Genomic DNA, 26,530 nt, shown 5'->3' with positions numbered 1-26,530 from the left:
AAGCAAATACTTCAGTGGTAAACTATTCATGAAACCAAGAGCATATTCACCAGTCACTGAAGCCCAGAGACCCAGATAATGAAAGAACAGACTGTATTTCTAGGGATATTTTTACTTATGCAAAAGACTTTTTTTAAAAAATACCTTCCATTGAACTTGTACCAGTTATGAGAACCAATTGGAAGACCTCAGGGCTGTATAATCTGAAGAACCCAGATTTTCTGCAAATGTTGTGCTCCGTATGTTAAATCTGATAGACCACAGTTTTGGTATTCCAAAACTTTGAAATACTTGTCTTCCTTTTTATCTGGCTTTATATATTGGTGTGGCTGTTAATGCATGAAATGGGCTCTGTCATTATTTCCCTTTCTATCTTCTCAGAGATAAGTAAACAAAAGAAAGTATTTTGGGCTCAAATTTATTTGATTTCTAACCTAACTAAATCATAACCACAACTTCAACCACTCTAAAATTTACTAGTAAGCTTGAAAATTTTAGCATTGGGTTCTTGAATGTTTGGTGAAAGCCACTTCTCAATACTATATACATTTAAGAAATTTAAAATACAATTTTGTCAGTTGTTTGATTTATCCACTGGGAAAAAAAAAAACAAAACAAAACATTACTGCAACACACTGTTCAAGAACTCAGGAAACTAGGTTCTAACACTACTGTTTTATACTGCTGGTGACAAATTGTTCAGTCAAAAACTGAAATGGTACCATGTGATGTGTACAAAATATACTACAAAATGGAGGGCAGCATATTACATATAATCACAGAATGATCTGAAACCAATCATTATTAATTGCATTAATTTATAAATTATAAAATGGTAAATAATATTGCCAAATAAATTTATGACCATTTGTGAGTGACTGATTGCTACAAAAATCAGGTAGAATTTATCTAATTTATTTTATTACTTGCACTTTCTGAGCTCAAAATTAACTTTTTACTGTATTTAAATGCAGCTGGGTATAATAAACAAATTTGAAAAATTGTCAGAAAGTAAACCTAAACATTGGGATTAAGAACTGTACTGTATTCTGCACCAGAATTACTGATTTTTGTCCCAGTACTTCAGGCCATCCACTGTACCTAAGCACAAATTGTGGCATTGAATAGTAACAATATAATAAACTGTTCTTCCCCTTCTTCCTAACAGTCTTCACAAGAATATTCCTTCCATCTCTCTCGGCTTATTTCAGAAATTGTTTGAAATAATCAGAATGATTTTCCTCTTTACTAATTGCAACTGACTAGCCTTAGCATCTAATCCACTGTTTGTTTGGTTTTCCTCCTTTTACTTTTAAAATATCCAAGATTTTCTTGTGGTGTTACAAGAAATCACTTCCTCTTTACTGGGTTGCTTTTGGAGTGTTTGGGCTTTTTAAAAATTTCTGGTATTATTATTTTGATATTTGTTTGGATTTAATCTTTAAGGGTGATAACAACCATTGTAACTCAGTCTCTGAGAACACCTCTATGGATGGTCTGTGGGAAAATGGTTTGAATATTTGTCGTACCTTGTCCTGTTTATCTGGAAATATTTTCAGTGTAAATGTCCATTTAGTGGATCAGTGGATAACTAACAACAGGGGCAGCTTAAGTAACAAGCTAATCTATGGCAATCTTCACACTTCATCAGCAGAAATCTACAAGGTAAAAGACTCATTTGTTCCACAACCAGTTTTACAAAGAGAAGATGACTTAATGAAGACATTTTCATGTACATAACACAGATGCTTACTCACTGTCACATATTTTGTGTGTTTTATATGACACAATGCCTGCATGTGTAAACAGCAAGGCAAAAACTTTATGACAATGACTCTGATTATGCCTCAGTCTTTCTGAGTTTTCTTCTTTTACTCTGAGGTATATTGCTAGTAGCAGCAATAGTGGGGGGAGGAGTAATTGCTCTTTTTAAATTTAACATGCAGAAACTAACACTGTTACTGCTCATGCAAGAGCTGCAGACACATTAGGTGAGAGTTAGCTGCACAATCTAAAGGACAGCTCAGGGCACCAGCTGCACATCAACACCAGGCATCTTAACAAAGGCAACTACACGGTACAGCTACCCTCATCCAACATTTTCATTCCAGACCTGCTCTGTCACCCGCAGTACCTCCTCCTTCCTTTCATTAACCTGCTAATATCCAAACTTATGTATCTAGGCTTCCGACATTTCAAAGTCCCTGGATGTTCCCACAGCTCTGCATGAGCTCTTCCTTTCCAGGACACAATCATCTCAGGAGTGTGATTTCCGAAACAACGTGACTGTCACTAAATAGGCAGCTGCAATCAAGACTTATTTTCAGCTTGGTGAAGTTGATGACAACTGACAAGTGGACCTTTATGCGTAAAGGGCTTTCACAATTCTCTTGAGCCTTGTTATCATAGTGTTGGCACTATCTCACTGCAATTATGCCTTGGTAGCTACTGCCAGAGCTGTTCAAGAAACTCTCTGAGCTTGGTCCAATGCACACATTTAATTTCTACACAACTTTTGCATCCTAGAGTATTATGAGTTACACTCCCATACCACAACACCCAGAAATGCTTTTCTAGCCAAGTACAAACAGACGATTATTAGAAAAAGTCGATCACTACTGATCTAGCATTCTAGGCATCTAGATTTGTTCTTGATTCAGCCTACAAAAATGTACCAAAACCATTACATACTTTGGATCATATTTGTATTGGTGTGAGGATTTTGGTAGTCACACTTCTAACAACATAGTGGCATCATCATGATTTCTAATTTAAAATATGTGCCACATATCTCTCCACAGAGAAAATAACAATAGCAGCAATCCAAAAATTGCAAAGGCTTCAATCTCTGCTTTTTGCACAACGTACAGTTACCACAAAATCCTACCATGTAGTCACTATTAAAAGCAGTAGCTATTTTCTTTATTAACGCTGGTCTTGGCACACAACCTCACAAGCATGATCCACACACATGAACAGCATGATCTGGAAGTATGTTTGTTTCTTCCACAGCCACGTTAGCAGGCTGCAGCATTAACTAAGGAAGCCACAAGCAAGCATGAAGAACATGCAGGACTCTTATACTAATTGTTTCATGGAATTAGACAAACGTCTCCTTTACTTTCAAGTAAAATGCACTTGGCTACGTGCAATTAACCCAGAAGGACAATTCTATAGTTGCTACTATTCTTCAATGTGTATTTTGTATCATTTGTTTCATAATCTGAGGAATAGGAGACAGTAAAATGAGATGATGCCACACTCCTGACATAATTTCCATTTTCTAATTTAGAAGGCTTGCCATCAAAAACACAGATCAAAATGATTCAGAGAAAAGGCTAAAGCAAAGAGGGTATTTGTCGCATAAAGGACTGGCTGGCATATATTTGAGAGTAGTGAATTTGATCTTAAGGCATTTCCAAGTAGCACAGTTAAAAGCCTAAGATATGAAACATCTGAGTATTTTGTTCCCTTAGTACTATTTTTTTCAAGTTCTATTATGGTGTTGTTAGGATTCTAACATATGTGTCCTCTTAACTTACTTCTCTTTTTGTGCTCGTGTTCAGATGAAAATATTTGAGCTGGAAAATGGTATTAGAGGGTAGCAAAAATTCATACGGTAACACAACCAGAAAGCTGCTGGAAGAGAGAAGGCCTTAGCTGTGCAGATAACCTACGTTCTTTGAAGAGCACTGGGTAATTTGTGCAGTTACCCTGCAGAGACCTGTTACCAGACAGCTCAGTCCAGACAAACTCGTCTAACAGGAGTGCAAAGGGACTGGTTCATAAAACTCTTCTGATTATTTTTACCAATAGATATTTCTTTCCAACAGAGATGCTGCCCTTGCAATGGCATGGAGATCTTACCTTTAGTTATCTTCTATTTCCTTTTATTTTCCAGTTACAGAAAAAGACTTAACAAACCTCATCATCAAGGCAATGATGGAAACAAGATTAATATGTCTTGGGAAAAAATAACACAGTGTGGATGTGTAATCCAACACATCAGCTGGGGGAAAAGTTTGTGGTAGCACCTTCAGAAGCCTGACACCAAATGCAAGATGCAGCACATTCACTGTGTAAGTGCTCCCTGCACTCACCTTGTCCCCAAAACCACCTCAGTGGCAATGTTCACACCGGACACTCACAAAGCTTTCTCACGTGGATTTCATCACAGAACTATAGAATGGCCTGGGTCAGAAGAAACTTCAAAAGTCATCTAGTTCCAAGTCCCCTGCCATGGGCAAGGGCACATTCCACTAGGCCAAGCTGGCCTTGAACACTTCCAAGAACGGGGCATCCACAGCTTCGCGGGGCAACCTGCGCCAGCGTCTCATCCCCCTCACAGCAAATAACTTCCTCCTCAGATCTACTCCAAACCCACTCCCTTTAAGTTTGAACCCACTCCTCCTTATGCAGCTCTGGGTCCTGGCTCTGCTTCTCCGCTTCCCCGTCCGCCCCCGCTCCCCTCCGGCCTTTCCGCCCGGGGCAGCGGCGTTCCCGCTCTGTGACGTCACTTCCTCCCGCTCGGGCCCGCCCCTCGGGGCCGCGGGCACCGGAGCGAGGGGAGGGGGAGGAGGGAGAGGAGGAGGGGGAGAAGGAGAAGAAGGAGGAGAAGAAAGAGCAGAAAGAAGAGGAAGAGGAAAAGGAAAAGCAGGAGAACGAGAAGGCGGAGCGGAAGGATCCGAAGGAGGAGGAGCGGAAGGAGGAGGAGAAAGCCGAGCGGAAGCGGAAGGGGGAGGAGATGGCGGCGGGGGCCTCGGCGACGGCGACGACACCGATCCGGAGCGCGGGCGGGCGAGACGGCCGCGGGAGGGCGGAGCCGCCGCTGCCGCCGCCGCAGCGACCCGGCGGCTGCTCGGAGCAGTGACTGCCCGGCCGGTCCCCTCGCCGCCCCTCCCGCAGGCCGCCCGGCCCTGCCGCCCCCGCCCCAGCGCCTGCGACGCTCCCCCGGCCCTGCCCCGGCGGCCCCAGCGCCGGGCAGGTCCCGGGCCCCCGTTCCCAGCGGTGCTGAGCCCGGGGTCCCGTCGGTGTGCCGGTGATTATGCGTGGTTTGCCGCGGACGCTGTATCTCTCCTCCCGCTGATGTCCCTGCTGTCCCCCCGCCTCGGCTAGAGCAGGCTGAGCGCCAGCTCCTCTGGAAATCTTCAGCCATGTATTTCCTCAGCGGCTGGCCCAAGAGGCTCTCGTGTCCTCTGGAGTCCCTGGAGCGACCGCTTCACATCCAGACGGATCCCCAGAGAGCTTTCTTCGCAGTTTTGTTCCCATCTCAGCTAAGCATCTGGTACTGCAGAGTGAGTATCGTTTTATAAGCTCTCGGACGCTGCTCTCCCAGCTGGAGAAGATCTGTCGTTTGCTAATTTTTTTTCTTCTTCCAGAGACAGTTGTAAAATTTGATGCTAATTTTACAGGATATTCCAGTATTTGTGAAACTGAGCGGTTATCCACGATGTTTAGTGATAGCAGTGTAGGCTTAAGAAAATATGCAACACCAATTTGCTTACAGTTAACGCTGTTTTTTCCTAAAGAATGAGACTTCCAAGAGGCTTTTTTTTTGGAGACTGTACATCCTGCTTGTGCTTAACATAAGGAGTATTTGTAGCAGTGTAGTGTTTTTTGCATGTATGTTTTGTGTCTTTCACCTTTGTATTGTCTGTGTTTTATATAAATGAACATATGAATATAGAAGATATAAAACACTCTTTGTAAAACATGGAACAAATGCTATCACTACCCAGAATGTTGTAACATAGAAATTCACAAAGTTTTCTTTTTATGAAAAGTTTAAAAGTTTTGTGGCTCTGAAGAAGACTTGTCATGGCTTTTGCATGGAAGGTGCTGGTTTAGCTATATCTAGCTTGAAACTGTGTGAATAATTGACATTAAGTGCCTTGCTTTTAATTCACACAGTTTTAGTCTGGTAGCAAAAATGCTGTTTGTCAGTTTGATTTGATGCAGTCAATAAAAACTGTGATACTGACTTTAAATTTTGATGCTGGATCCTTTTAAATACTGCCTAGATTAGATCCTAAATCTGTCTATAAATATCTCTAGATCCAGGTGGTTTATAGAGTTCATCTCAGATTACCAGGGAAAACCAACAATCCAGTTTTAGAAAGCTGATACTGAAAGATGTCAAATGACAGTCATAGCCATAAAATCTTGTTTTAAGTTATGCAGTGATTTCATCTCTTTGTTTTACTGTGCACACTAAGGCTGTTCATTAGTTCCCGTCTGGGGTGTTCATGCTGTTTTTTGAACCTAGACAGGTATCCAGCTAGCACATAATCAGCTTTGCTGTGTGAACATCATCATCTGCCCTCCGTTTTCTTCAGTTTGTGGCACACAGCATATATGAAATGTACACTATTGAGTTTTTGCCAGTTGTTGAATCTGTCAGCACAGCAGAACTCATCTTTTTCGTGGAAGGACATAGAAAACAACAGGCTCATTAAATGCTTCACAAGATGTACCTTGTTTTCTAGAATGTAGTTTACTTTATGGTCTGTTTTCAAGGACGAGGTTTGTTAGCTTGCATGCTTAGACTTGTTTAGAAACGTTAAACATATGACGCGCTACAAACAGCACCAGAAGAATTTACTTGGTGCAGAAGAGTTGACTAAATTTACGGGTCATTTATTTGTATTTTTAAAATAGATTTTGATTCCATTTGTAATGGGTACTTTTGAGGAAGGTGTTGACTTTGCAGGCCTGACGGCTGACTGATCTTAAACTGAAAAATGTGTTACAATCTCATGGCCTCTGTGGACAACTGGCTGTTATCAAAATCTGGAATAAGGAATAAAGGTCAAAGTCATTTTAAAAGATAATTTCTTGCATTATTTTTATGTATCTAGCTGGGATCCTGAATGTGGTTTTTTGGTTTTTTCCCTCCCAGGCTTTTCTTTTTTTTTAATTTTTTGTTTATTTTTGAAGGTGATGTTTAACTTTGATAAAATAACTGCATTCTAGAAAATGTTTTCATTGGTCAGAAGTACAGTCTTTGGAACAAGGATAAATTCTGTCACATTGCACTAACTTGATTTTTGTCACAGAAAAGCCTTCAGGCTGGTGTTCTTGTTAAGACTTGTTACTATCTCAGCTATGTATTGAAGGTTTCATTTAAGAATGAGATTATAAGACTGGGAAAATTTCTGTTTTGAAATTTTCAGAAACAGAGCTCTTTGAAATGCTTCCAGGTGTGTGAGTTTACATTCAGTATGTGTATTTTTAAGGTGACATAGTGAAGTTTAAAACTCCTTTTCACCTACTGTGCACTAAGAAATAGTGGAACTAAGGAAAGGTGATCCCAAAGTGTGGATTGTTTCCTGTTTTGGAATAAATATAGGTATTAAGACTCAAAACAGGGTAACTGGTGTTGAAATAAAACCAGATGGAATTCTGCTACTGTTTTGAACCAAAAAGCTATTGACTTCTTACATGTTATGAGGGATTGGGTTATGGATAGAGAGGATCACTGAGGTGAATGATTTTGATCAGGCACTAGTATTGGTGAAAGGTTGTTGAGCGCAAACCCTCAGATATGTTGACTTTTATTTATGAATTACATACATGTGCTACTGTACTAGTGTACCCATTATCAAGCATACACAACATAGTCTTAATTTTTTTTGTCTGTTTAGAAGGGAGCTACATCGGTCACCTAGTCCACCTGCCTGACCAATTCTGGGCAACCAGAAGTTAAATCATGTTATTAAGAACATTATTTAAATGCTCTTATACCCTAGCAGACTCTAGGCATCAACCACATCTCTTGGATGTCTGTTCCAGAGTTTTAAAAGTAACAAGAAAGAATGAGGTAATACCAAAATCAACACATTTTAAAATTTTTACTTTATTGTATTTTTTAGTGGTATAAAAAATCCTTTCTTGCTCCCTATTGGATTTTGTTAAATACCCCACTGTGGAGACCTCTGCTCCAAGCATTTTCCTTAAATCAGAAGTTTTAGGTCTACATACCGTAGATAGTTTCTTGCCACTTTAGAGAAAGCGTAGCTATTTTCATTGATAGCATGGAAAAGCTTGTCTAACATTTTCATTTGGGTAGTTTAAGTACTTGAATGCTTGAAATGAGAAACATCAATGAATTATAGAACCTTTCTGAAATGCTATAATGAGATAATTGCTATTTAATAGATTGACTTGGGAACTGAAGATGAGGTTTCACAAGGCAGCTGTGCAGTCCTATGTGTTACCATCTTTCCTGCTTGCACCTCTGTTTTAATGGAGCTTGGTGGACTAGTGATGGTATTTTACAGGGCTGTTAAGCTTAATGAACAAATAGAAGCCAGTTTATTTAGTTGATGAAAGAATGAAAGAAACATTTTAATTGGTCCTTTGAAAGTGTGTTAGTCCTTTGACAGTTACAGCTTTAATTTAAAATTGGTTTAGTTATCTTTTGAATTCTGGAAGTTCACCCATAAGGATCTAGGTACTAAGAGATGAGGTAATGTAGCTAAGGAAGAAGGTGTCATAGATGAGTGGATTTCTCTGCCTGACCTTTGACAAGTGGGTTTTGTGCAGCAAGAATAGTCTGCTGATGTAGTTGTACATATAAATATTGTTCAGCATTTCCTTTCTTTAGTATTAACAAACTTGTGAGAATGACAGAAATAAGTACTGGCCTTGAATATTTAATGAAAACTCCTGTAGGTTGTTGGGACTATCTGCTATGACTCTGTCAGTCAAAACCAGTTTTGTCAGCCCTTTCGAGCTAAGAATAGTTTGTCCCATCTGCTCATTCAGAAGAGAATTCTTCATTACCTGTATGCTTCTCCTCCTTTACATTTACTCTTTTCTTCTTTTTTTTCTTTTTTTCTAATGATCTGATACTGAGTCTGAGCACCTAAGTGAACTAAAACAAGCTTTTGAGAAAGAATGCATGTCAGAATTCTAAATTGTCAAATAGTTGGTATTCATTTTAAGTGTTGTGTAAGTTGATAGACAGCTCTCACAACTCTCTCATATGTGTTCTTCAGTCTCTAGCTGTTGCCATACTAGAGTTGAAGTCAATGTGTGCTTTAAATCTAAGCATACAGTAAGATAAAACAGGGTACTGGGCTTCTGTTGGGGAAGTGATCTCCGTAACCTGGAGTTTTGCCACACTATAAAAGGAGTTACTTGTGACACAGTGCATATGAATAAATACATTAAAATTATCTGCAGTTGTTTCTGTAGTGTTTTTTTTACTTATGAGATCTGTTAAAAAGAAATGTTTTCACTACACTTTCAAGATTATGTTTTCGTCTCAGAACTGTAAGCAGAATAATTTACAGAATTATTGTGCATGGCTTTTTCTTAATAGAATTGGATGCAGCCTCTGGAGACTTTTTGTCTATTTGATTGCAGAATGGGACAACAGATGTCTTGATATAAGTTGTTGTGTTGGCTGTGTATTGTGGGCAATATTAAGATACCCCACTTACTGCTTCTGCTGTATTTGCTTCCTTAGTAGTTTAACCCCCAAAATGCTGATCTCCTATTTATACACTTCAGACACTTGTCTGAGAAGGCAATTTCTTTTTATTTGTCAGTAACAGTAACAGTTATGCTGTTGGTTCTATTAAAGGGTACATTTGTGATTACATAATGAAAAAAAAAGGTACATTGATGAATTTATTTAATTAAATACAAAATTGTCATGTGGTTATTTAATAGGACTTACAGGCTTTCAGTGTCTCCTGTGTTATAAAATAGATGACCCCTGAAAGCGGTGTCATAATTACATGCGTGATGGGAAAATGCATTCTCGGTTATGACTTTTCAGTGTCCAGTTGCATGTAAGAGAAAAGCAAAGATGTATAGACTATGCCTTTACTTTTTGGCAGCATTGTTGAGCAGTAGGTTAATGGAAAACTTTCATTTGGGAGAGGTAGTGGTGGACAATTCTGTACTTTGGTTTTCTGAAATATTTCACAGTAGCCATGAAACACACACTTGGAAGCTGTGTCTGCTCTGTTGGGTGGATCTTCTGTTGATTCTAAGCTTTCCAAACACTTCCAAAATTAAAGGAGTTATGATTTTATAATTAATATTGCTTTTAGAAATTCATTTTTCACCACCTTATATCTCTGTTACTGACAAGACGGTCTTTTGTGGTCTATTTATACAATTTTTTCTGTTCCTTATGTGCACATGCTTGCTTTTCTCTATATAACTTTTCTGTTTCATTAGTTTGTAAATTTACAAAGCTTCAGCATTTAAAGTGAATCACAGACCATATAGTGATAAAATAAAGTGCACGGTGTCACCAGGCTTCTGTTCTGTTTTGTTGTTTTCTCCCAGCTTTATCTTTGTCACTTAGATTATAAGCTCATCTGAACAGCATTTTTGATTTTTGTCTTATGCCTACAGCCTAATGAAATGTTAAAGCATTTGGCATATAGAACTAAAGAGAACATTGGTGTTTTTCAAAGAAATGGCTTCTGTATCCTCCATGAGATGGATTTTTGATGTCTAGAGTAATACATGGTCAGGGGATGAGAATATTAGGTTTTAACAATTATCCACAGTCATGCAGTTCTTGGATAGAAGTTACATTAAGAAACCCAAACCTGTACATAAGACCATGTTGCGTATGTGCTGTCACGTCATGTGTTTGCTTTTTAGAGTTTGTAGTTTGCTACTGTATTTGCTGACCTACTTGTAAAATCAACAATTCACACAGTTTGTCACGAACCTGCAGTCAAACCAGAGAATCTGGTTTAAGGAAACTATTTTCTTTCATTATTTTATATTCTGTCAAATTATTGTACCTCTTTCCATTTGGTAATGTGTTTTTTTCTGTGGCAGTGTAAACATCTCAATTAGGATGCTTGCTTGTGGGAGGACTGTTCAAGTCTGTTCAAGGCTACTTGCCCTCTTTAAAGAGGGCCTTTGCAAAGCAACAGTCACATTTTAGTTAAGGGTTTGATTAGCATTTTCATCAAATGTAGTAGAATGCTTGTGTTAAGGTAAGTGACTTGTTAATTTCCCATATCTAAGCTTGATGAGAGAATTTGCTGCAGGGTTTATACTTAATATATTTTTTTATAAAAACTACGTTGTACATGACCAAGTGTTCTGCCGTGGGTTATGGTGCTAATACTTGGTTAGTAAGCAAGTTGCTGTATTAGGTCAGGTAGAATTAAGTTAAACAGTAACAATTAGGGATTATTTCATCATGAGTTTGGCTGTGGTGTTTTATGTTGTATTTTTTTTTAATTGTTTGCATAGGTATTTTGTCCAGATGTTGATACAGAGCTTGTATTTCATAGTGGAAAGTCCAGAGGGATTCTTAATGCACAAATGACAATGAAGCAGCTGTGAGTTGTTACGTTGTTTGAATTTAGGTGGTTTTGTTGATGGAGCTGTCTTGTTACCTTACTGTTTTACAAGTAATGCAATTCATTTCTGGTAATGCAAACCAGATTTGCTTTCATGTTATGATCTCACACCAGTAAAAAAGAGGCATGTTTAATGCCAGAAAAACATTGTTGTGAAGCATAAAAACTTTGGAGTAAGAACTGTGGAAACATGTTCTTGTTGAGAGATAGCCAAGGTAGCTGACTGATGGAAGGAGATAAAGTTTAGCTGTGAGAACAAGAAGTTCTGTTTCTTTTCAGTACTGTTAACTAGTGCACTGAAGAGTTTGTTTACATGTTAGTAATAATAGTGCTATATTATTTTTAATGTTACATTTCTTATTTTCCTTTTCACCATTTTTCTTATCCTGTAAGCATCCATTGCCACAGTTCCTTTTGTAAATGAGTGGTAGCTTCTGTTTTGCCTGATTTTACATTCCTCCTGAGAGACAAAAGTACTGTATCAAAATGCCAGATTTTCTTTGCAGCAGATTTAAAAATGCTAGATATGCTTCTTATCTATTTTTGGAAGCTTTTTTTAATGTTAAAATGCAATTAAGACTTGCTTATTCACTTATTTCTTCCTTAACAACTGAAAGTGTTTACTTCTTTCTCAAAACAAATTTTTTACTTCTTTTTAAACAACTCTTTATTTGTTAGGTCCTTTGATATGTTTCTGGAATCCAGTTTCTCCTAAAGCTGTGACTCTATGATTAATATTTAAGCAAGTGGATTTTAATCATTTTAAAGAAGACGGTTTAATATATTGGCTTATTTGAGACAGTGGGCATAATTCATTAGTTAAGGTTAACTACATTTCTTCATGTTAGTAGCTGCATGCAGAAGTGTGAAGAGTAAAGGACATGGAATTTTAATGAAGCTTACATGGAGATATGGGGTTTTTTTAACAGAAAAAAAAAGGTAAAGATATAGGAAAACTTCTAATTAATAGAATAGAATCTAAACCCCTACTGTTTCTATAGAGGGTATCAAATATATAAAGCTAACAACAGGAGAGTATCAAACTAACTAGCCTTCTCCCCCACTTTTTTTGTTTTTTGGTAGTTTGGTTTGGTTTTTTTATTTGCTTTGGTTTTGGTTTTATTTGTTAAAATGTATGTTAAGTAGTTAGATTGATATATATTCCTGTTCATAGAAATATTCCTGTGCCATTATACATTTTCAATCACTTGAGAGATAATAAATTACTTCAGATGTAAAATTACCATTTCTAATGTATAAGCAGAGTAGGATCTTGAACTCTCCTTCTATCTTTGTTAATCCAGATCATTCACACATCTGTGGAAAGCTTTTAAACAGGGGGATAAATTTGTATGTTAGGGTTTTCCTCATGTCTGAATTCATGCTTTTGAGCTCTGGAGTATGTGGAAATTAATAGTATCAGTTTAGTATTTCCTCATTTGACCTCTAGCTAGGTAGCCTTTTTGACTTGTTTAATTAGAAGTGGGTCTGCTTTCTAATAAGAAACTACTTAAACGACAGAAAGATAACAGTTTCAGTTTTTAACTCAAACTCAATTGTTTTAACAGTTTTTAACTCCTTAAGTCCTCATCTGTGAGTCACAAAGCCTAGAAATAAATTTGTATAAATTTTGTTGCTGATGTGTTGCATAATACTCTTCCAGCTTCAAAGATGTAATAGCAACTTTCTTGTGAATCAATGTCAAAAGAATTCTACAGTATAAATACTGTAATTCTATTCTGTAAGAGTAGTAATATAGAAAGAAAATTGTGTATTACCAAGTTTCTAATTTTGCCAGTGGTTAAAATGCTTTAGGCACGGAAGTGCTTTAAGAATGATCTTCAAGTGTTTAGTAATGATGCAGATTACCAAGACACTTCCTTTTCTCAGTATATTAAGGCAGTTAGGGTGGTTCTAAGCCAATCAGTGAAAGGCTGTGGAGTTCATTGAGAACAATCAACTAGAGTCTGCTAGTAAGAATAATTCGTTATCTGTTTAATGTTAGATAATCTGATGCAAAAGAAGCCACACTAATTGAAAAAGCTCGTACAAATAGTTCTTAGGGTAAAGATTAGTGTGCTTGTTATGCTTCATAAATGTTTTATTTTATTTTTGATAATTCAGTTCTGTGTGGGTGTGAAATTAAAGGAATAATGCTGTTAGCAGCATGCCAAGTTATACTGTGAATTTACCAAGGCTAAGGCTGCCCATGTGATACTAATTCAGCTTGTTATTTACGTGCATGAGGACAACATTTCATTGCTTTGTTTTATACTCTTTAAAATTAATATTAATACTTTAAAATGAGGTTGTTTGCAACTCTGCTTTTTCTGAAAGGAAAATGAAGGAAGTGATTCCAAATAGGATGGTAATAGATACTTACCAAATTCTGGAGTGATGGACACTGACAAGATTTTTGCATAGAATTAATGTTTTTATATTTCTTGTACTGCTTCTGCTGGTCTGTCAAGTAAGCAAAGAACAGTAAACTTCCGTCACCTGCGGCTCCAGTAGGGCACTTTGCCTAGCGGTATTGTGGTTAATTTCAGTAAAAGGTACTCTGTGCCTTCTTGGTTCCCTTTCAGTGTACTTTTTCTGGTACAATGTTCAATGCTCCAAATCTGAATGACAGCTGAAACTGATAAATTTAGGACAGCATATGGTGTGAAGATGAGGCATAACTTCTTTGACAAAACAAGAAGTGTGTCCTGCTTAATTTAACTTCCGCCTCCCAGTGTTGAAGGATAATGGAAGCGGAAATACCCATCTAAGCTTAAAGCTATTATTGATTCAAGAGCAATAAAATAGAAACAGTTGTGCAGTATAGTTTAGGAGAATGAACGTTTCTAAGCGCTAGAGCAAGGAAGGGTAACTTTGCATTAGGTTTTTGTGTTGCAAGTCTCAACTGCATTCGTGAAAAGGAATGAAGGCTTGATGCCTGTAGTGCTTTGCCTGGTCTTCATCACCCCAAAGCTTTTCTGAACCCTCCCCAGAAGGAAAGGTGCTAATGGGTGCACCTCATTACTTGCAAAATCTTTCCAGCTAACTGTAGAGGTGGATTTTTTGCAGGTTCTGACAACCTATTCTAGAAAACAAGTTTCCTGATTATCATTTTATTTAATACAATGCCCTGCCCATTTAGTAGAAATGAAGCAAATTATCTGTACCAAATATTCTATAGAATATGTCATCCTAATTAATTTAATAGTCCTTGTCATTATAGGAGCCTGTTTGAGGTGTGTCTGTTCATCTTTAAGTGTCAGTCACCCTATATCAAAATTGAAACTATTTCTGTATTCTGTAATGAGCTCTTACTGGGCAATTAATTATTTTATTCAAATGTCCTGGGTTTGAAAGAGTGTGATTAGGAATGACAGTGTGGCAACAGTTCTCCATGAACTTTCTTTAAAAGCACTGTTTTATAATGGTTTGTCAAATGCATGTTAACTTTTTAACCTTATTCAAGGGAAACACATTGTAGCTGTTAAGGAAACACAGTTCTTTACAGGTATACTACAACTTACAAAACATCCCATTCCTTCTAGATATGAGATGTAATTATTTATATCTTTTTCCACCAGCCAAGTGTCTTAATCGTAAGCTACAAGGAACTTACAAAAGCAGCTTCTCAGTTTGGACCTTATAAACAAGCAGAATGGCGGCCTGACAGCACAATGATAGCTGTTTCGGTAAGTAGAATTTTTCCTGCTTACTCTGGCTAAACTATTGCAAACATAATTTTGTGTTACCAATTTCTGTGGTTATAGAAACTTGCAGATCATAAATATATTTAATTTATACTTATCTTGTGAAAATATATCACCATACCAAGGACGTTTTAGATGATAGAAGCTTTCTTTTGTAGTTTTCATTAATTTTTCCCTGATAATGAACTATGGTTTTTTGTCTTGAAACAGTGGTTAGATGTATTGGCAGGGGGTGACACAAAATCTTATTACCTTATTACTTGAGTAATCTGGTAACAAATAATATGGTAATGTAAAGTTGTGTGAATGAAAGAAAGTTGTGGACTTAGGTAACATAATCATGTTTAACTTGATAAATAGGGTTTAAAGGTGAGTCTTAAGATATGAAACTGTGGCCTTATTTCTTCTGATGGTTAAAAAATATTGCAAGTCATTGAGAACACAGAAACAAGGGCAGTGATAAGTGATACATGAACTCTACTGTTTAGAATCTTGGAGATGAGATCTTGTCTCACATGGAAATAAAGTCTTGTTTCATAGCTGGTGCAGTGTTCACAGCATCTTGGATTATTTCAGCAGCAGTATTTAAAGTCTGAGGTGCAAGGTGAGCACAAGAAAGATGGGAGTACAGTTTTTAAGAGTTGCAATATAGGATAATCCTCTTGGTGTCTTTTGGTCAGGTCTTATCATTAGGATCAGGTCTTAAGTTAGATATTGTTATCTTAGTGGAAAACACCAGATGATTTATGGAGTAGTTTGTGTCTCTAGAATATAATGATGATCATAAATCAGCTAAGCTTCCCGTGCTCCAGTTTTCTTTTGTGTAATGCAAGTTAAAGCAAATAAGTAGTTAGTCTAAAATGTTAAAATTGCCCAGAAGTATCTGATGACATCAAGGAAGTTAAGTATTTCTGTTAGTGCCAGATTATATTCTCAGTGAGTACTAATAATTATCAATAAAGTCAGAAAGATTTCTGTAATCTTTGCTATGGGTCAAAAAGAATTCTTCAATTTTATATTGCAGCATATATGTCCAAACACATTTTAAACTGTTATGTAGTAGTTCAGAGGAAATTTGAATTTTTATATTTAATTACTTGGCATATTTTGGGTTTTTTTTTCTGAGATGTTATGTGATCCATTTGCTTAAGAGACCTTGTGGTTTAGCTGAAAGTCAGATTAGCTTTAGTTTCTGCCACTTCACTCAACTTTAAAGTTTTTCTGCAACTAAAGTTTTTCTGCAACAGTGCTCTTTTTGGCAGATAGTATCAGGACGTAAATGCCTATAAAGTCTCAGTTTGTAAGCCAAAGTTCTGTGAATTAAAATTCAAAATGGTCATCACTTATGAAATAATGACTGTAATAAGATTTCTAATATCCTTCCTGTTTCTTAGGATATTTCATCCCTGGGTGTATGTATACAAATTATATAGTCAAGCATGTTTGTTATGGTGGTTTTAGCAGAAGTTGTTTTGCAGTATCCTTTAAAAAATAGATAGTTTAATTTGGAAACAGTTATTGAGTCCTACTGAAAGACCACATTTATAGTATTGCTGGTTTAGTTTTAGTGAGACAGGGCAGAAAGTCAGTTTTCGGAGCTTTAATGAAGAATGTGTTTCTGCAGATGTGTGATACTGTCAACCCCAAGGAGAGTTCTGTCCAAGTGAATAGTTTTCTCTTTTTTCTTAACTAACACTATCAAATGAAGGAGCAATAACAAACCAAGTTTTTAATGAAAAACCCAGTAATTTTGAACTGGTGTCACTTAATTACTGAATTCCTGTGAAACAGCTAAAAATTTCAGTTTGAAAAGTGAGTTAGGTGATATTTCTCACTTATTACTACCTGTGCTCATGATAACTTGATTGTAGTAAGTTGCTCTAATAAAACTTTGTTTTTAAGAAGGTGAACATAAAGCTTAGTATGTACTTATTAGTAAGTTGTACATTCCTTTTTTGCCCCCCCCTTTTTTTTAATGACATTATCATGGGGAGTATAGTCTGAATTTTATTTTCATCATACCAGTGATATATACTATGTTTTTTGTTTCTGACAGCCCAAATATTCAAAGTGTCTTTATGAAAACAAATCACTTTGCAGCATATGCTTTGAGGTAAATAAATATTATTTGTACTGCAGGCAGACTTTGGGCCAGCCTATCAGGCTTTATAATATACCTCAAGCAACTGTAAAAGTATGCAGTTAAACAAGCTTAAACAGTTTTAAGTGTCACCATCCCTTAGAAATTCTAACTTCTTTTTCTACTAGTATCTTCTGTTGCTAAACTGTTGACACATTTCCTAGGCAGATACTATTTTTTCTGCTTATATTTTGTAGTTTCTTCTTTCATATTGCTGCCTTTTTGATTTTGCCAGTGTTACCAGGAAATACTTTTTCTTGTTTAGATTAGTACATACATGCAAAGTAGCTAATTCTAGTAGTAAATCAAATTCAGGAGTTGGGTCAAGATGCTTCATTATGGAGAAGTATTGGAGGCATTTTGGTCCTTCCTGTGTTACAGGCAGTCCTTCAATACAGACTGCTCTTCAGCATGCATTCGTATAGCTAAGGCAGAGCTTTATTAAACATGGTAGCATACAAGAAACCATGTTGTGAAATCCCTGGCAAGATTATCAGTGTTTATACTTTTGACTGTCAAAGATTAGAATGATTGGGGAATGGATGACAGTGATGGTTACTTACTTAGTAAATTTCACTCAGACATTTTTAAAGCAATGAAACCTCTGTAAATGAATATGATCAATTTGCCAGAAGCCTGTGCTTGACTGCTTCTGCATTTCATCCCCTCTTCATGGAATCTGAGGTTATATTTAGAAATGAACCTGTAACAATAGCAAGTTTGTGCTTTGAATAGTGTTCAGTAAGGCCCTTTGTACCTTCATATCAGTATAAAGATACTTCACAGTATTGTTTTACTCTTCTTTCCAGGATAAGATAACTTAGGGGTTAAATATTTAATGATGTAATGGAAAGAACCTGTAAAGATGTTAGAAATGAACACGTTTCTTTACCACATAATACCTGAACATGATATTACAGCACAAAGAGAAGCTTCCATTTATTGTCACCCTGTCTCAAGCTCACCATTATGGTTCAAACCTTATTCTTGCTTGAAAAAAATACTTGTTTTGAGTGAGTATAATAGTGTTTCTTGGAATTTGAAGCCAAAACACAAGTTTTCTAAAGCCAAATGTTTGACTGAGGAAAGCCATGGTATCTAGGAAATGATACACTAAACTAACAAGTGTTGCTTTATTGAAAGAAAAGGAAACCAATCTTGCAAAGAAATGTGAAACCATTCATTTCACTGCTTTTTTTTTCTCCAGTGCTTTGGATACATGCCCAGCCCATATTAAAATAATTGAATGGAAACGTTATTTAACCAAAATACATTTACCAATTTCCCTGGAAAATTAATTCATGCTGTAAACAACACTTCTTTGAACACATAACATTATTGGTTATCTACTTCTTTCATGCTTATGCAAGCAGCATCTAGGTATGACTGGAACATCATGTAACTAAATGATTTGTATTTGTTCCCCGTATATAGTTTGAAGTCATTCTTCTAGAATGACAGAACATGGCTTGGGATTGAATTATTACAGGTGTTGTGGTAACTAAAGATAAGTGATATGAGGATTTTTGGAAACTACCTGGATGACCAACACTGAGAGGCAATGCCTAAACTCTTTGCATTCAGTAGTGTCTGTATGTGTTCAAACACCTGGAGAGTTTATTCAGGTACTTCCCATCTTCTACTTTGTACATTAATTCATGTAGTTGATATTACCAAGTTCTAAATATCTGAAATAGTTGTCAGGTTTTATAGGTTTGTATGACTTAGAGGAAAATTTCTGATGTACTCGTGCATAAACAGGATTTTTTTTTTTTTGTTTTTCGATCTCCTGCCTAATCTATTCACTTGACTTTAAGGGGGGGTGTGGATTTTACCTGGAATTAATATAAACTCGCAGTATTTTAAATGTCCGAATGTATAATTGAGTTCAATATATGAGACACACAAAGAAATCATGAGGCTAACAGATTTTACTCATGCTGAGACTAGATATGTATCTTATCAGTATTTCTCTTTCAGACTGCAAATGGATACATCTTATTTTTTGAAATCCCATCAGCAAGAGACAAGTATCTTTATGAGCCAATATATCCCAAGTAAGTAGTTTAAACTTTGCATCCTCATAGTGTGAAAAAATATGACTAGACAACTTCTAAGCAGTTTTTATGACAAAAGATACTTCCTTACAGAGTATGTTTTAACACCTGCTGAGTATATGAACTATCATTCCGATGAGTTAGAGTTAGTATAGGGGAGAAATTGTGTTCAAGATTGCTGTATGCTGGTGTGATTCCTTAGGTCCGTCTTACAAGCTCTCAAAATCCTTAATAGCATGTAAAGTCTAATTTTATAAGTCAAGGTAGTCTGTTGCGTTCATGATCTGCAGCAAGATTTAATGACGCCTTTTGAGTAATTCAGTTGAAAAAAAATCTCTTGTTAGGAACTATTAAGTACAATTCAAAAATAGATCCTGTCCCAAATGTTTTCATAACTTAAGAGATTTTTTTTTTAACAATTGGGAAACAAAATCCCAGTATTTTTGAAAGCAAATTGATACTTTTTAGTAAGAATGTACAGGTATTTTTAATACAGTGTGTTATGTAGTCTGTTTAATCTTATTTTCCTTGTTGTGAATGACAAAATGCATCTTACATGTTTAAAATGTGACTGTATTTTGGGTGTGTTTGTGGTTGACTTAGTTGATTTTGGATTTTACAGAATTGGGAAATGCCTAGGAAATATTAAAACTTCAAGGAGTGTATGTGTACATGGCTCTATGTTTAGATAGGCAGAATCTGTAGTCATGGGTTGGATTGCATTTGTCTGTGCATGTAATAGCACATTCTTGATTTCTAATTGGCTAGAAATTTCTTCTTTTTTTTAAAATATATCCTTCTATGTATATTGTTATGCTAATATTAGTCAGCTTATTTTTTTCACATTCATAAAAAGAGTTAAAGTTGAATCATGGATCTCTCCATGTGGCCATCTCTGAGGAGTATTGGATAACCTAAGATGTCATGTAAGAGGAAAATATTTTGACAATTTCTTTTCAGTGTAACTGTTACACCATGAAAAGAAAATAAAGGAGGTTTTCAAAAGTATTTAAACTCAGAATCTGTCTTCTTTCACAAATATGTTTAAGAAGAAATTACTTAGCAGGTAGTAAATTATTTAGAAGTTAATTTTCCTGTACTGACTAGAAAATTTTTTATGTATTATGGCTATATTTTTTGTGTATTAATGGCCATATTTTGACCTCTGAAATAGCCCTCAAAGCTCTGAAATTACCTGGAATTTATTGTTGCAATTTTCTTTTTTTTCAGAACTTAAGACTAATGTAGACAAGTTATATTACTTTACTTGCCTCTTTGGAGAACTGAATAGCAGTTTTCAAACTGACTCTTCCATATCTGGCTTCCTGTCATCAGGGGAAGAGGCAGACAGTCCATAGCTGCAACTTGTCCAAATAAATAAAGTGGTAGTATATCCTTGGCTGTACATTACATAATGCAGAAAACTAAGCAGTAGTTTATTTTGAGTTTTTCTTGTTCTTTTTGGAAAGTTGGGGGGGTATTTTAATTGGCAAAATCTGAAAACTTATGGAAATATATATAAAACACACAGTAGAAGTTGAAAAAGAAGCTTTGGAAAGTTTGCTTAGAATATCACTTGTAGGAAGGCTTAAAAATACCTTTTAAGACATCAGTGACTAATCAGTCTAACTTTTATGAACTTATATCAAACTTTAATAAAACTTGAGTAATTGATATGAATTGTTGACTCAAAATGCATATGTTAGTTTTATTTTGAACAATCAGGGTTTTAAAATACATCTGTGTTGCCCTAAAAGGACTATAATGCAGATTCTGTAGATGAGTAGGACAAGGTGTTTGTCCCTAGTGTGTTTATAATAGGTTACTCACAGTATCCTAAGACTAATGTGTGTACTTACCTTTAAGAAGATTAATGATCTCACTGAATTTAATGGGATTACTAGCTTGTCTATACTTAGCCCTCAATTTTGAAAACCTAAATAAAATTACTACTGTTCTGATTATATTAGATCAAAATAAAGACACAGGCATTTGTAGGTGAAATGTGCCTCCTGTGATTAATGTCAAATGCTTATTTTAAGTTATTAAAATGGAATGAACTTCTTTTGCAGGTGCAGATACAGTGCACTGCCTGTAGGCAGTCTCACTTATTTTCATTGTAGAGCAAATACTTGGCAGGGGGTTAATCAAACAAAAACCCTCCAATCTAAAATGAACAAACAGACAAATGAGACCAAAAGATAGAACTGAAACTTTTATCTTTCTTTTGGCATATGTTCATTTCCCAAAGGCATTATTTCGTTTAAATGCTTGGATTTCACTTCTTCTGGGTTGAAAAATACCAAATTAGTTTTCTTCACTCTGAAGCCATTACAGATCAGTGAAAGACCTTGTATGTGACTTGCCTCATGCTTGAAAGGAGACATCTTACTGCTTTCTCCCCCTATAACAGCGTGTTCTTGGCTCCTTCCTCTGTGTTGGCAGCAGTGATTATGCAGCTGTGCATTAAGTAAAGTTGGGTTGTTGACCTGATGGAGAAACTAAACCTGCCTATCTCCCTTTTTTAACTCTCCCTATCCCCTGCCCTGGATTCTAGTAGCTTAGTTTGCAAGTTAGCATTTAATAAAACACTGGCATTAGAAAATGCTGACTTTGAAGTAGCACTGGGTAGCTACACTGAGAATTTGAAAAACATTAAGTAGCTGTTCAATGATACTTGTATAAATCTTATGATTCATGGTAAAGCAATTGCTTGAAACATTTTTACTGTCATGGAGATATTAATTAATGAATCTTCCAGTTCTGTTTTGTGTGGTTATTTACCTGTGCTGGGCAAAGTGAGAGAGGGTGATGACTTTTGCAAGAAGCGTGAGGGTGTCCTTGCATTAACAAAGTTGCAAACAGCTGCTGGACACAAGTCAATAAAAACTGAGATGAATGTTCAGTCATGTTCTGCTTTTAAAAATTATTACTAATTCTCAGTGTTTATTAAGTGCCCATATCTACTAACTTTTTGTAAGCAGAATGAAGCCAGTTCTTTAGTAGCTGTTCTTTGAATACTAGTGGCCAGTTCTGGCAGAAATAGAAAATTTCAATGTCATGACTACAATGAGAAAGGGAAACCCTCTTAATAAAACTTCTTGAACAGAATTCTTAAGCTGTGCATGTCAATATAACAAGGTGGTCATGCACTGGAAATACACACCAGTAACATCCTTAGCTGTGCCAAAATACTGGTCTAGTGTAAAATTTCTTAGTTTAGTCAGGATCCTGAAGTTGAAATTGCAGCTAGGTTTCTTAACATGCAGTTGAAAATACTGAGAATGGTGTGTTTAGATCCTTTTGTCAACTTAGCTCTCATTTAAACAAAATGTGTGTATTTTACCATACGTGAAAGAAAAAGTGGTTAGTCGGAAAAGCAAGTACTAGGTATGTGATAGATAATTTCTTGACTTCATTAGTTTTTTGCAGTCTTCAAGATTGGGACACTGGTAACTGAAGTAAAGTAACTTCATGTGGTATTGGTACTTTTTTGATAACTAAAATTTGCTTGATGATGGTTTAGCTTTGATTTGGAGAAAAGGATCAAATGAATTGCTGTAAGTCAAAATCACTCATCAGTTGTCTGTATGGGAGAGAGATGTTTGTGGAGAAAATGTCCTTCCAATTTATAGTTACTTTTTTACAGAGTTGTTACTCTATGTATCTGTTGAGCAAGATGTACCAGAAGAGCTTGCCTGTATCTGGTGTGTTAACTATTCTAGCATACAGCTATTGTGTAAACTATAATTACACTTATGGAAGTTTCTCATTAGTCCATCTTAAACAAAAAAATTCAATGTGGAGAGCAGAACAAAACTGTATGAGAAGTGACAGAAACACTTGTGCTGTTTATAACTCAGTATGCATTGTAGTACATCTAATTGTAGCATGATTTATTTTCAGGGCCAAGTCTCTCTTTTTCTCTTTTTTTCTCAGTCTAATCAGCACATATTTAGTAAAAGAGCTAAAGTGTGAATTGAGGCTAAGATGCCATCTTGTTTGAATGCCAGAGTCTTTGCTTTTCCTTATCTTTCAGTATTATGAAATACAGAGATTTTGTAAAGTAAGGTTGAGTGAACTTCCCTTGCACCCTACTATTGTTTGTTTTAAACCAGACAGAATCAGAGCCTAGGAAAATTGATTTCCTGTTTAAAAATGCACATTTTGCATGATTCCCTCCTTTTCATATTGACCAATTGTAATCATCTTTATATTCTGAAATCTGGTGTTTTAATTAAAGTACTAAATCCCAAAATTAACATTTGTGGTTGGAGCCCACAAATCTGTTGAAGTTTGTTGTATTAGTAACTGAGGACATGGTCTTATTAAATTTAGAATATGTTGAATACTTTAAGAAGGTTTAGTAGGCAATACTTCTTACACTCCATTTTATACCTTTAGACTTTTAATCTATATAAAATCTACTTATGTGGGTGTGGTAAGAGTTAGTCAACTAACCTGTTCAGTATTATGCATATTATGTATAAAAACCTGTTACTGGATTTATATGATAAAACAAGTGCTTATGCCATAAGTGCAGCATACGAATATTTATGTATAGAAAAGGGAACTTTCATTTTTACTGCTGGAATCCATTGGCAGTTTTTTGTCATATTGTGATATTTTAAGAATGTAGTTTTTCTGCCAAAAAAATGTTTCTGTAACTGTTGATATTTGGCTAGGAATTCCCAGTCTGTTCATGGAGTGAGCTGCCATTCATGCTTAGTGAAAATTTACAGTATCCTGCTTAATATGTGAGACTAAAAATAGGGGGAAGAAAGCAGTAATTGTATGGTGTTTAGTTTTTTAAAATTGAGCTAGAGTAGCCTGCAGATTTATTCCAGCTCTTGGATGCTTTTCTCCAGTTCAGAGCAGATTTGGAAGAGAATCAGTATTGGCCATTAGACCACATTCTGGGATATTTTCCTACAGTGAGCACAAGTACAAAGTCCTGCTTCAATTAGTTCGGTCTGGTTTTTCCACCCAATTCCTAAAGTAACTACAAGACAAAACATGAAAAATAATGTATATCAGGAATTATTGTAGCATATTAAAATAAAATTTATCTCTCTGCCTGTGATTGCTTAGGGAAAGTGACAGTGCACAGAAGCAAATTTGAAGTTTTGTAAGCTGTGGCAAGGGTACAGTGGTAACTTTTTGAGGAGTTTCCAAATGAATTTGTACAACTATTCTTATGTTTGCAGTAAAAGGTGAGAACACTATCAGAGACGGGGCTTCGCTGTACTGATCTGATTGTCGTTTCTGTTTAGAGGTCTGCTGAGGAGAGTAACTGGAGTTCTTTCTCTTGAAGAACATGTGTGACGTAGTGCTGAGGATATTTTTGCTTTCAAAAAAGACTAAAAACTCATACAAAAAATCTAAGAAATTAATTGCTAATTAACTAAATGTGGTAATTTGAGAGTCTTTTGAGTCATGTTTCTTCATGTCCTCAAGTGGAGCCTGCATTAGGGGAGTGATAAGAATGTTGTGTAAATTTAGAATGAGACCTCAATGGTGTAGATTATTAAGTCTGAAAGTGCTTTGAAAATTAGTTATTATCTAACCAGTATGAATTTATGAGAAAACTAGTTCATATGATGGTTTTCAAAGCTGTATTGTTGCTTATATACCTAGTTACTCCATGTCTTAATCTTTCTGGCGTTTTTAAAAGCCATCTCCTTTTCTATAGCCTGATGGTTTATAGGTGCCATACATTACCTCATCAGTGGACATTTTGTTCCTGATTCAATGACTGAAGATTAATATGTACAAAGGTTTTGAACTTCAAACTCTGCAAGGGTAATCAATGAGGTGTACGGTTAATTAACTTACTAGGTAATTAAGTTTCTGCTGAACTTTACATTGCGGTTTTCCCTGTCAGATTTTAGCATTGTTTGGAAAATGTATTTTAAAACTAGATAAGCTGAAGAATTTTTATTAACCATTATGGCACTTGCAAACTCTGGTGTTTCAAGAGGTTTAAACCTCTTAATTTAAGGAAAACACTGGTTGGATATCAGGAAAAGGTTTTTTACAGAAAAAGTGGTGATGTTCTGGCATGGTCTGCCTGGGGAGGTGGTGGAATCACCATCTCTGAATGTGTTTAAAAAAAGACTGGATATGGCATTCAGTGCCGTGGTTTAGTTGATGTGTTGGAGTGTGGGTTGGACTCAATCTTGAAGGTCTCTTCCAGCCCAGTGATTCTGTGGTTCTGTAACTGTTGTTAAGAAATCTTTGCAACTGAAATAATCATTTGGTAAGCCATTTAGCTTTTTTACATGAATAGTTGATTAATATACTAGCTAGCTGTTTCTTTTCTCAAACTGCAGAAATGTGCTACTACCTAATTGTGTAGTAAAAGCTGTATTAAGAACCACTTTTTAAAGTACTTATAGTTGTTACCATAAACTCACTTTAATTTTGTTGGTGCAGCTATTGCCAATTTGTATGAATACATCTCTGCATCCAGACAGATGTATTTATGCAGTGTGCTGTAGAGAGATGCAGGTTTAGGAGTGAAAAGATGCTAGTTGCATGAAAACCAAAGGTCACAGTTGATGATGCAGGCTCTTTGAATCAGGTATAAAAAAATGAAGTCCTCAGCTTTTGAGTGTGAACATTAACTGAAGTGTTCACATGAACCATTGTAAAATGGTTAGGAAACGTCATAATGCAATGATAATGGCTGTTGTTAGGTTTTTTTTCCTTCTTGCTTTCAAGGAGAGCAACTTGTTGGTGATTTAAGTTGTTTTAGAAACACTGCCCTGGTTTTGTTATATAAATATTGCCATTAATAGCTGAAGCATCATTATTTTTAATCTTCTTGTCCCTTCCCTCCCACTACAAGTACTACTGAAGAAATCATTTTGTCAGGAACAACTAAGAAAATCATAGCCCAAAAGTAGTATAAAAATATTATATCTTGTTTGTATCAAACAATTGTTCTATAAATAGTCTTTAATTGTCTGAAATATTTCTTAGTTTTTTTCAATGAAATGTCTCCATTATGTCTCATTACTTACATGGTTTAGCTAGTGAGAATGGATGCTACTGCTTTATTTGTTGTTTGTTTGGCTTAAGTATTACACTGTTTTCCATTAGCCACAGTGTTTTTTTGAAGTACTGTATTTTTTTCGACTCTGAAAGCATTTCTGATTTTTTTTAAACTATTATTCATTAATAACTGCCAACTATATTACTGTGATTACCCCAAATAGTACAGTGGAAACTTAAATATTAATTTAATGCTAATTCTGTCTCCAAACTAGAATTCTTCAT

The 26,530-nt window shown here is 35.9% G+C and overlaps 1 protein-coding gene across 6 annotated transcripts in view; it reads left to right on the top strand.

Annotated features, from left to right (window-relative positions):
* Positions 1-5,001: 5,001 nt before the first annotated feature.
* Positions 5,002-26,530, top strand: part of RIC1 (RIC1 partner of RAB6A GEF complex) — a 56,496-nt gene continuing 34,967 nt past the window's right edge. For 3 of the 6 annotated variants that reach the window (XM_021531698.4, XM_021531695.4, XM_085566701.1), the window contains exons 1-3: positions 5,003-5,294; positions 14,927-15,034; positions 19,173-19,249. In XM_021531698.4, coding sequence (XP_021387373.2) covers positions 5,154-5,294; positions 14,927-15,034; positions 19,173-19,249 — 326 coding nt within the window. In that variant the 5' untranslated portion in view covers positions 5,003-5,153. Of the gene's footprint in view, positions 15,035-19,172; positions 19,250-26,530 lie in introns of all 6 variants that reach the window. The other 3 variants (XM_077790121.2, XM_077790122.2, XM_085566700.1) reach the window with 2 other exon arrangements.

This window comes from Lonchura striata, chromosome Z, assembly GCF_050655825.1.
Source record: "Lonchura striata isolate lonStrDom1 chromosome Z, ASM5065582v1, whole genome shotgun sequence".
NCBI classification, from domain to species: domain Eukaryota; kingdom Metazoa; phylum Chordata; class Aves; order Passeriformes; family Estrildidae; genus Lonchura; species Lonchura striata.
This window is presented reverse-complemented; position numbering and strand designations above follow the sequence as displayed.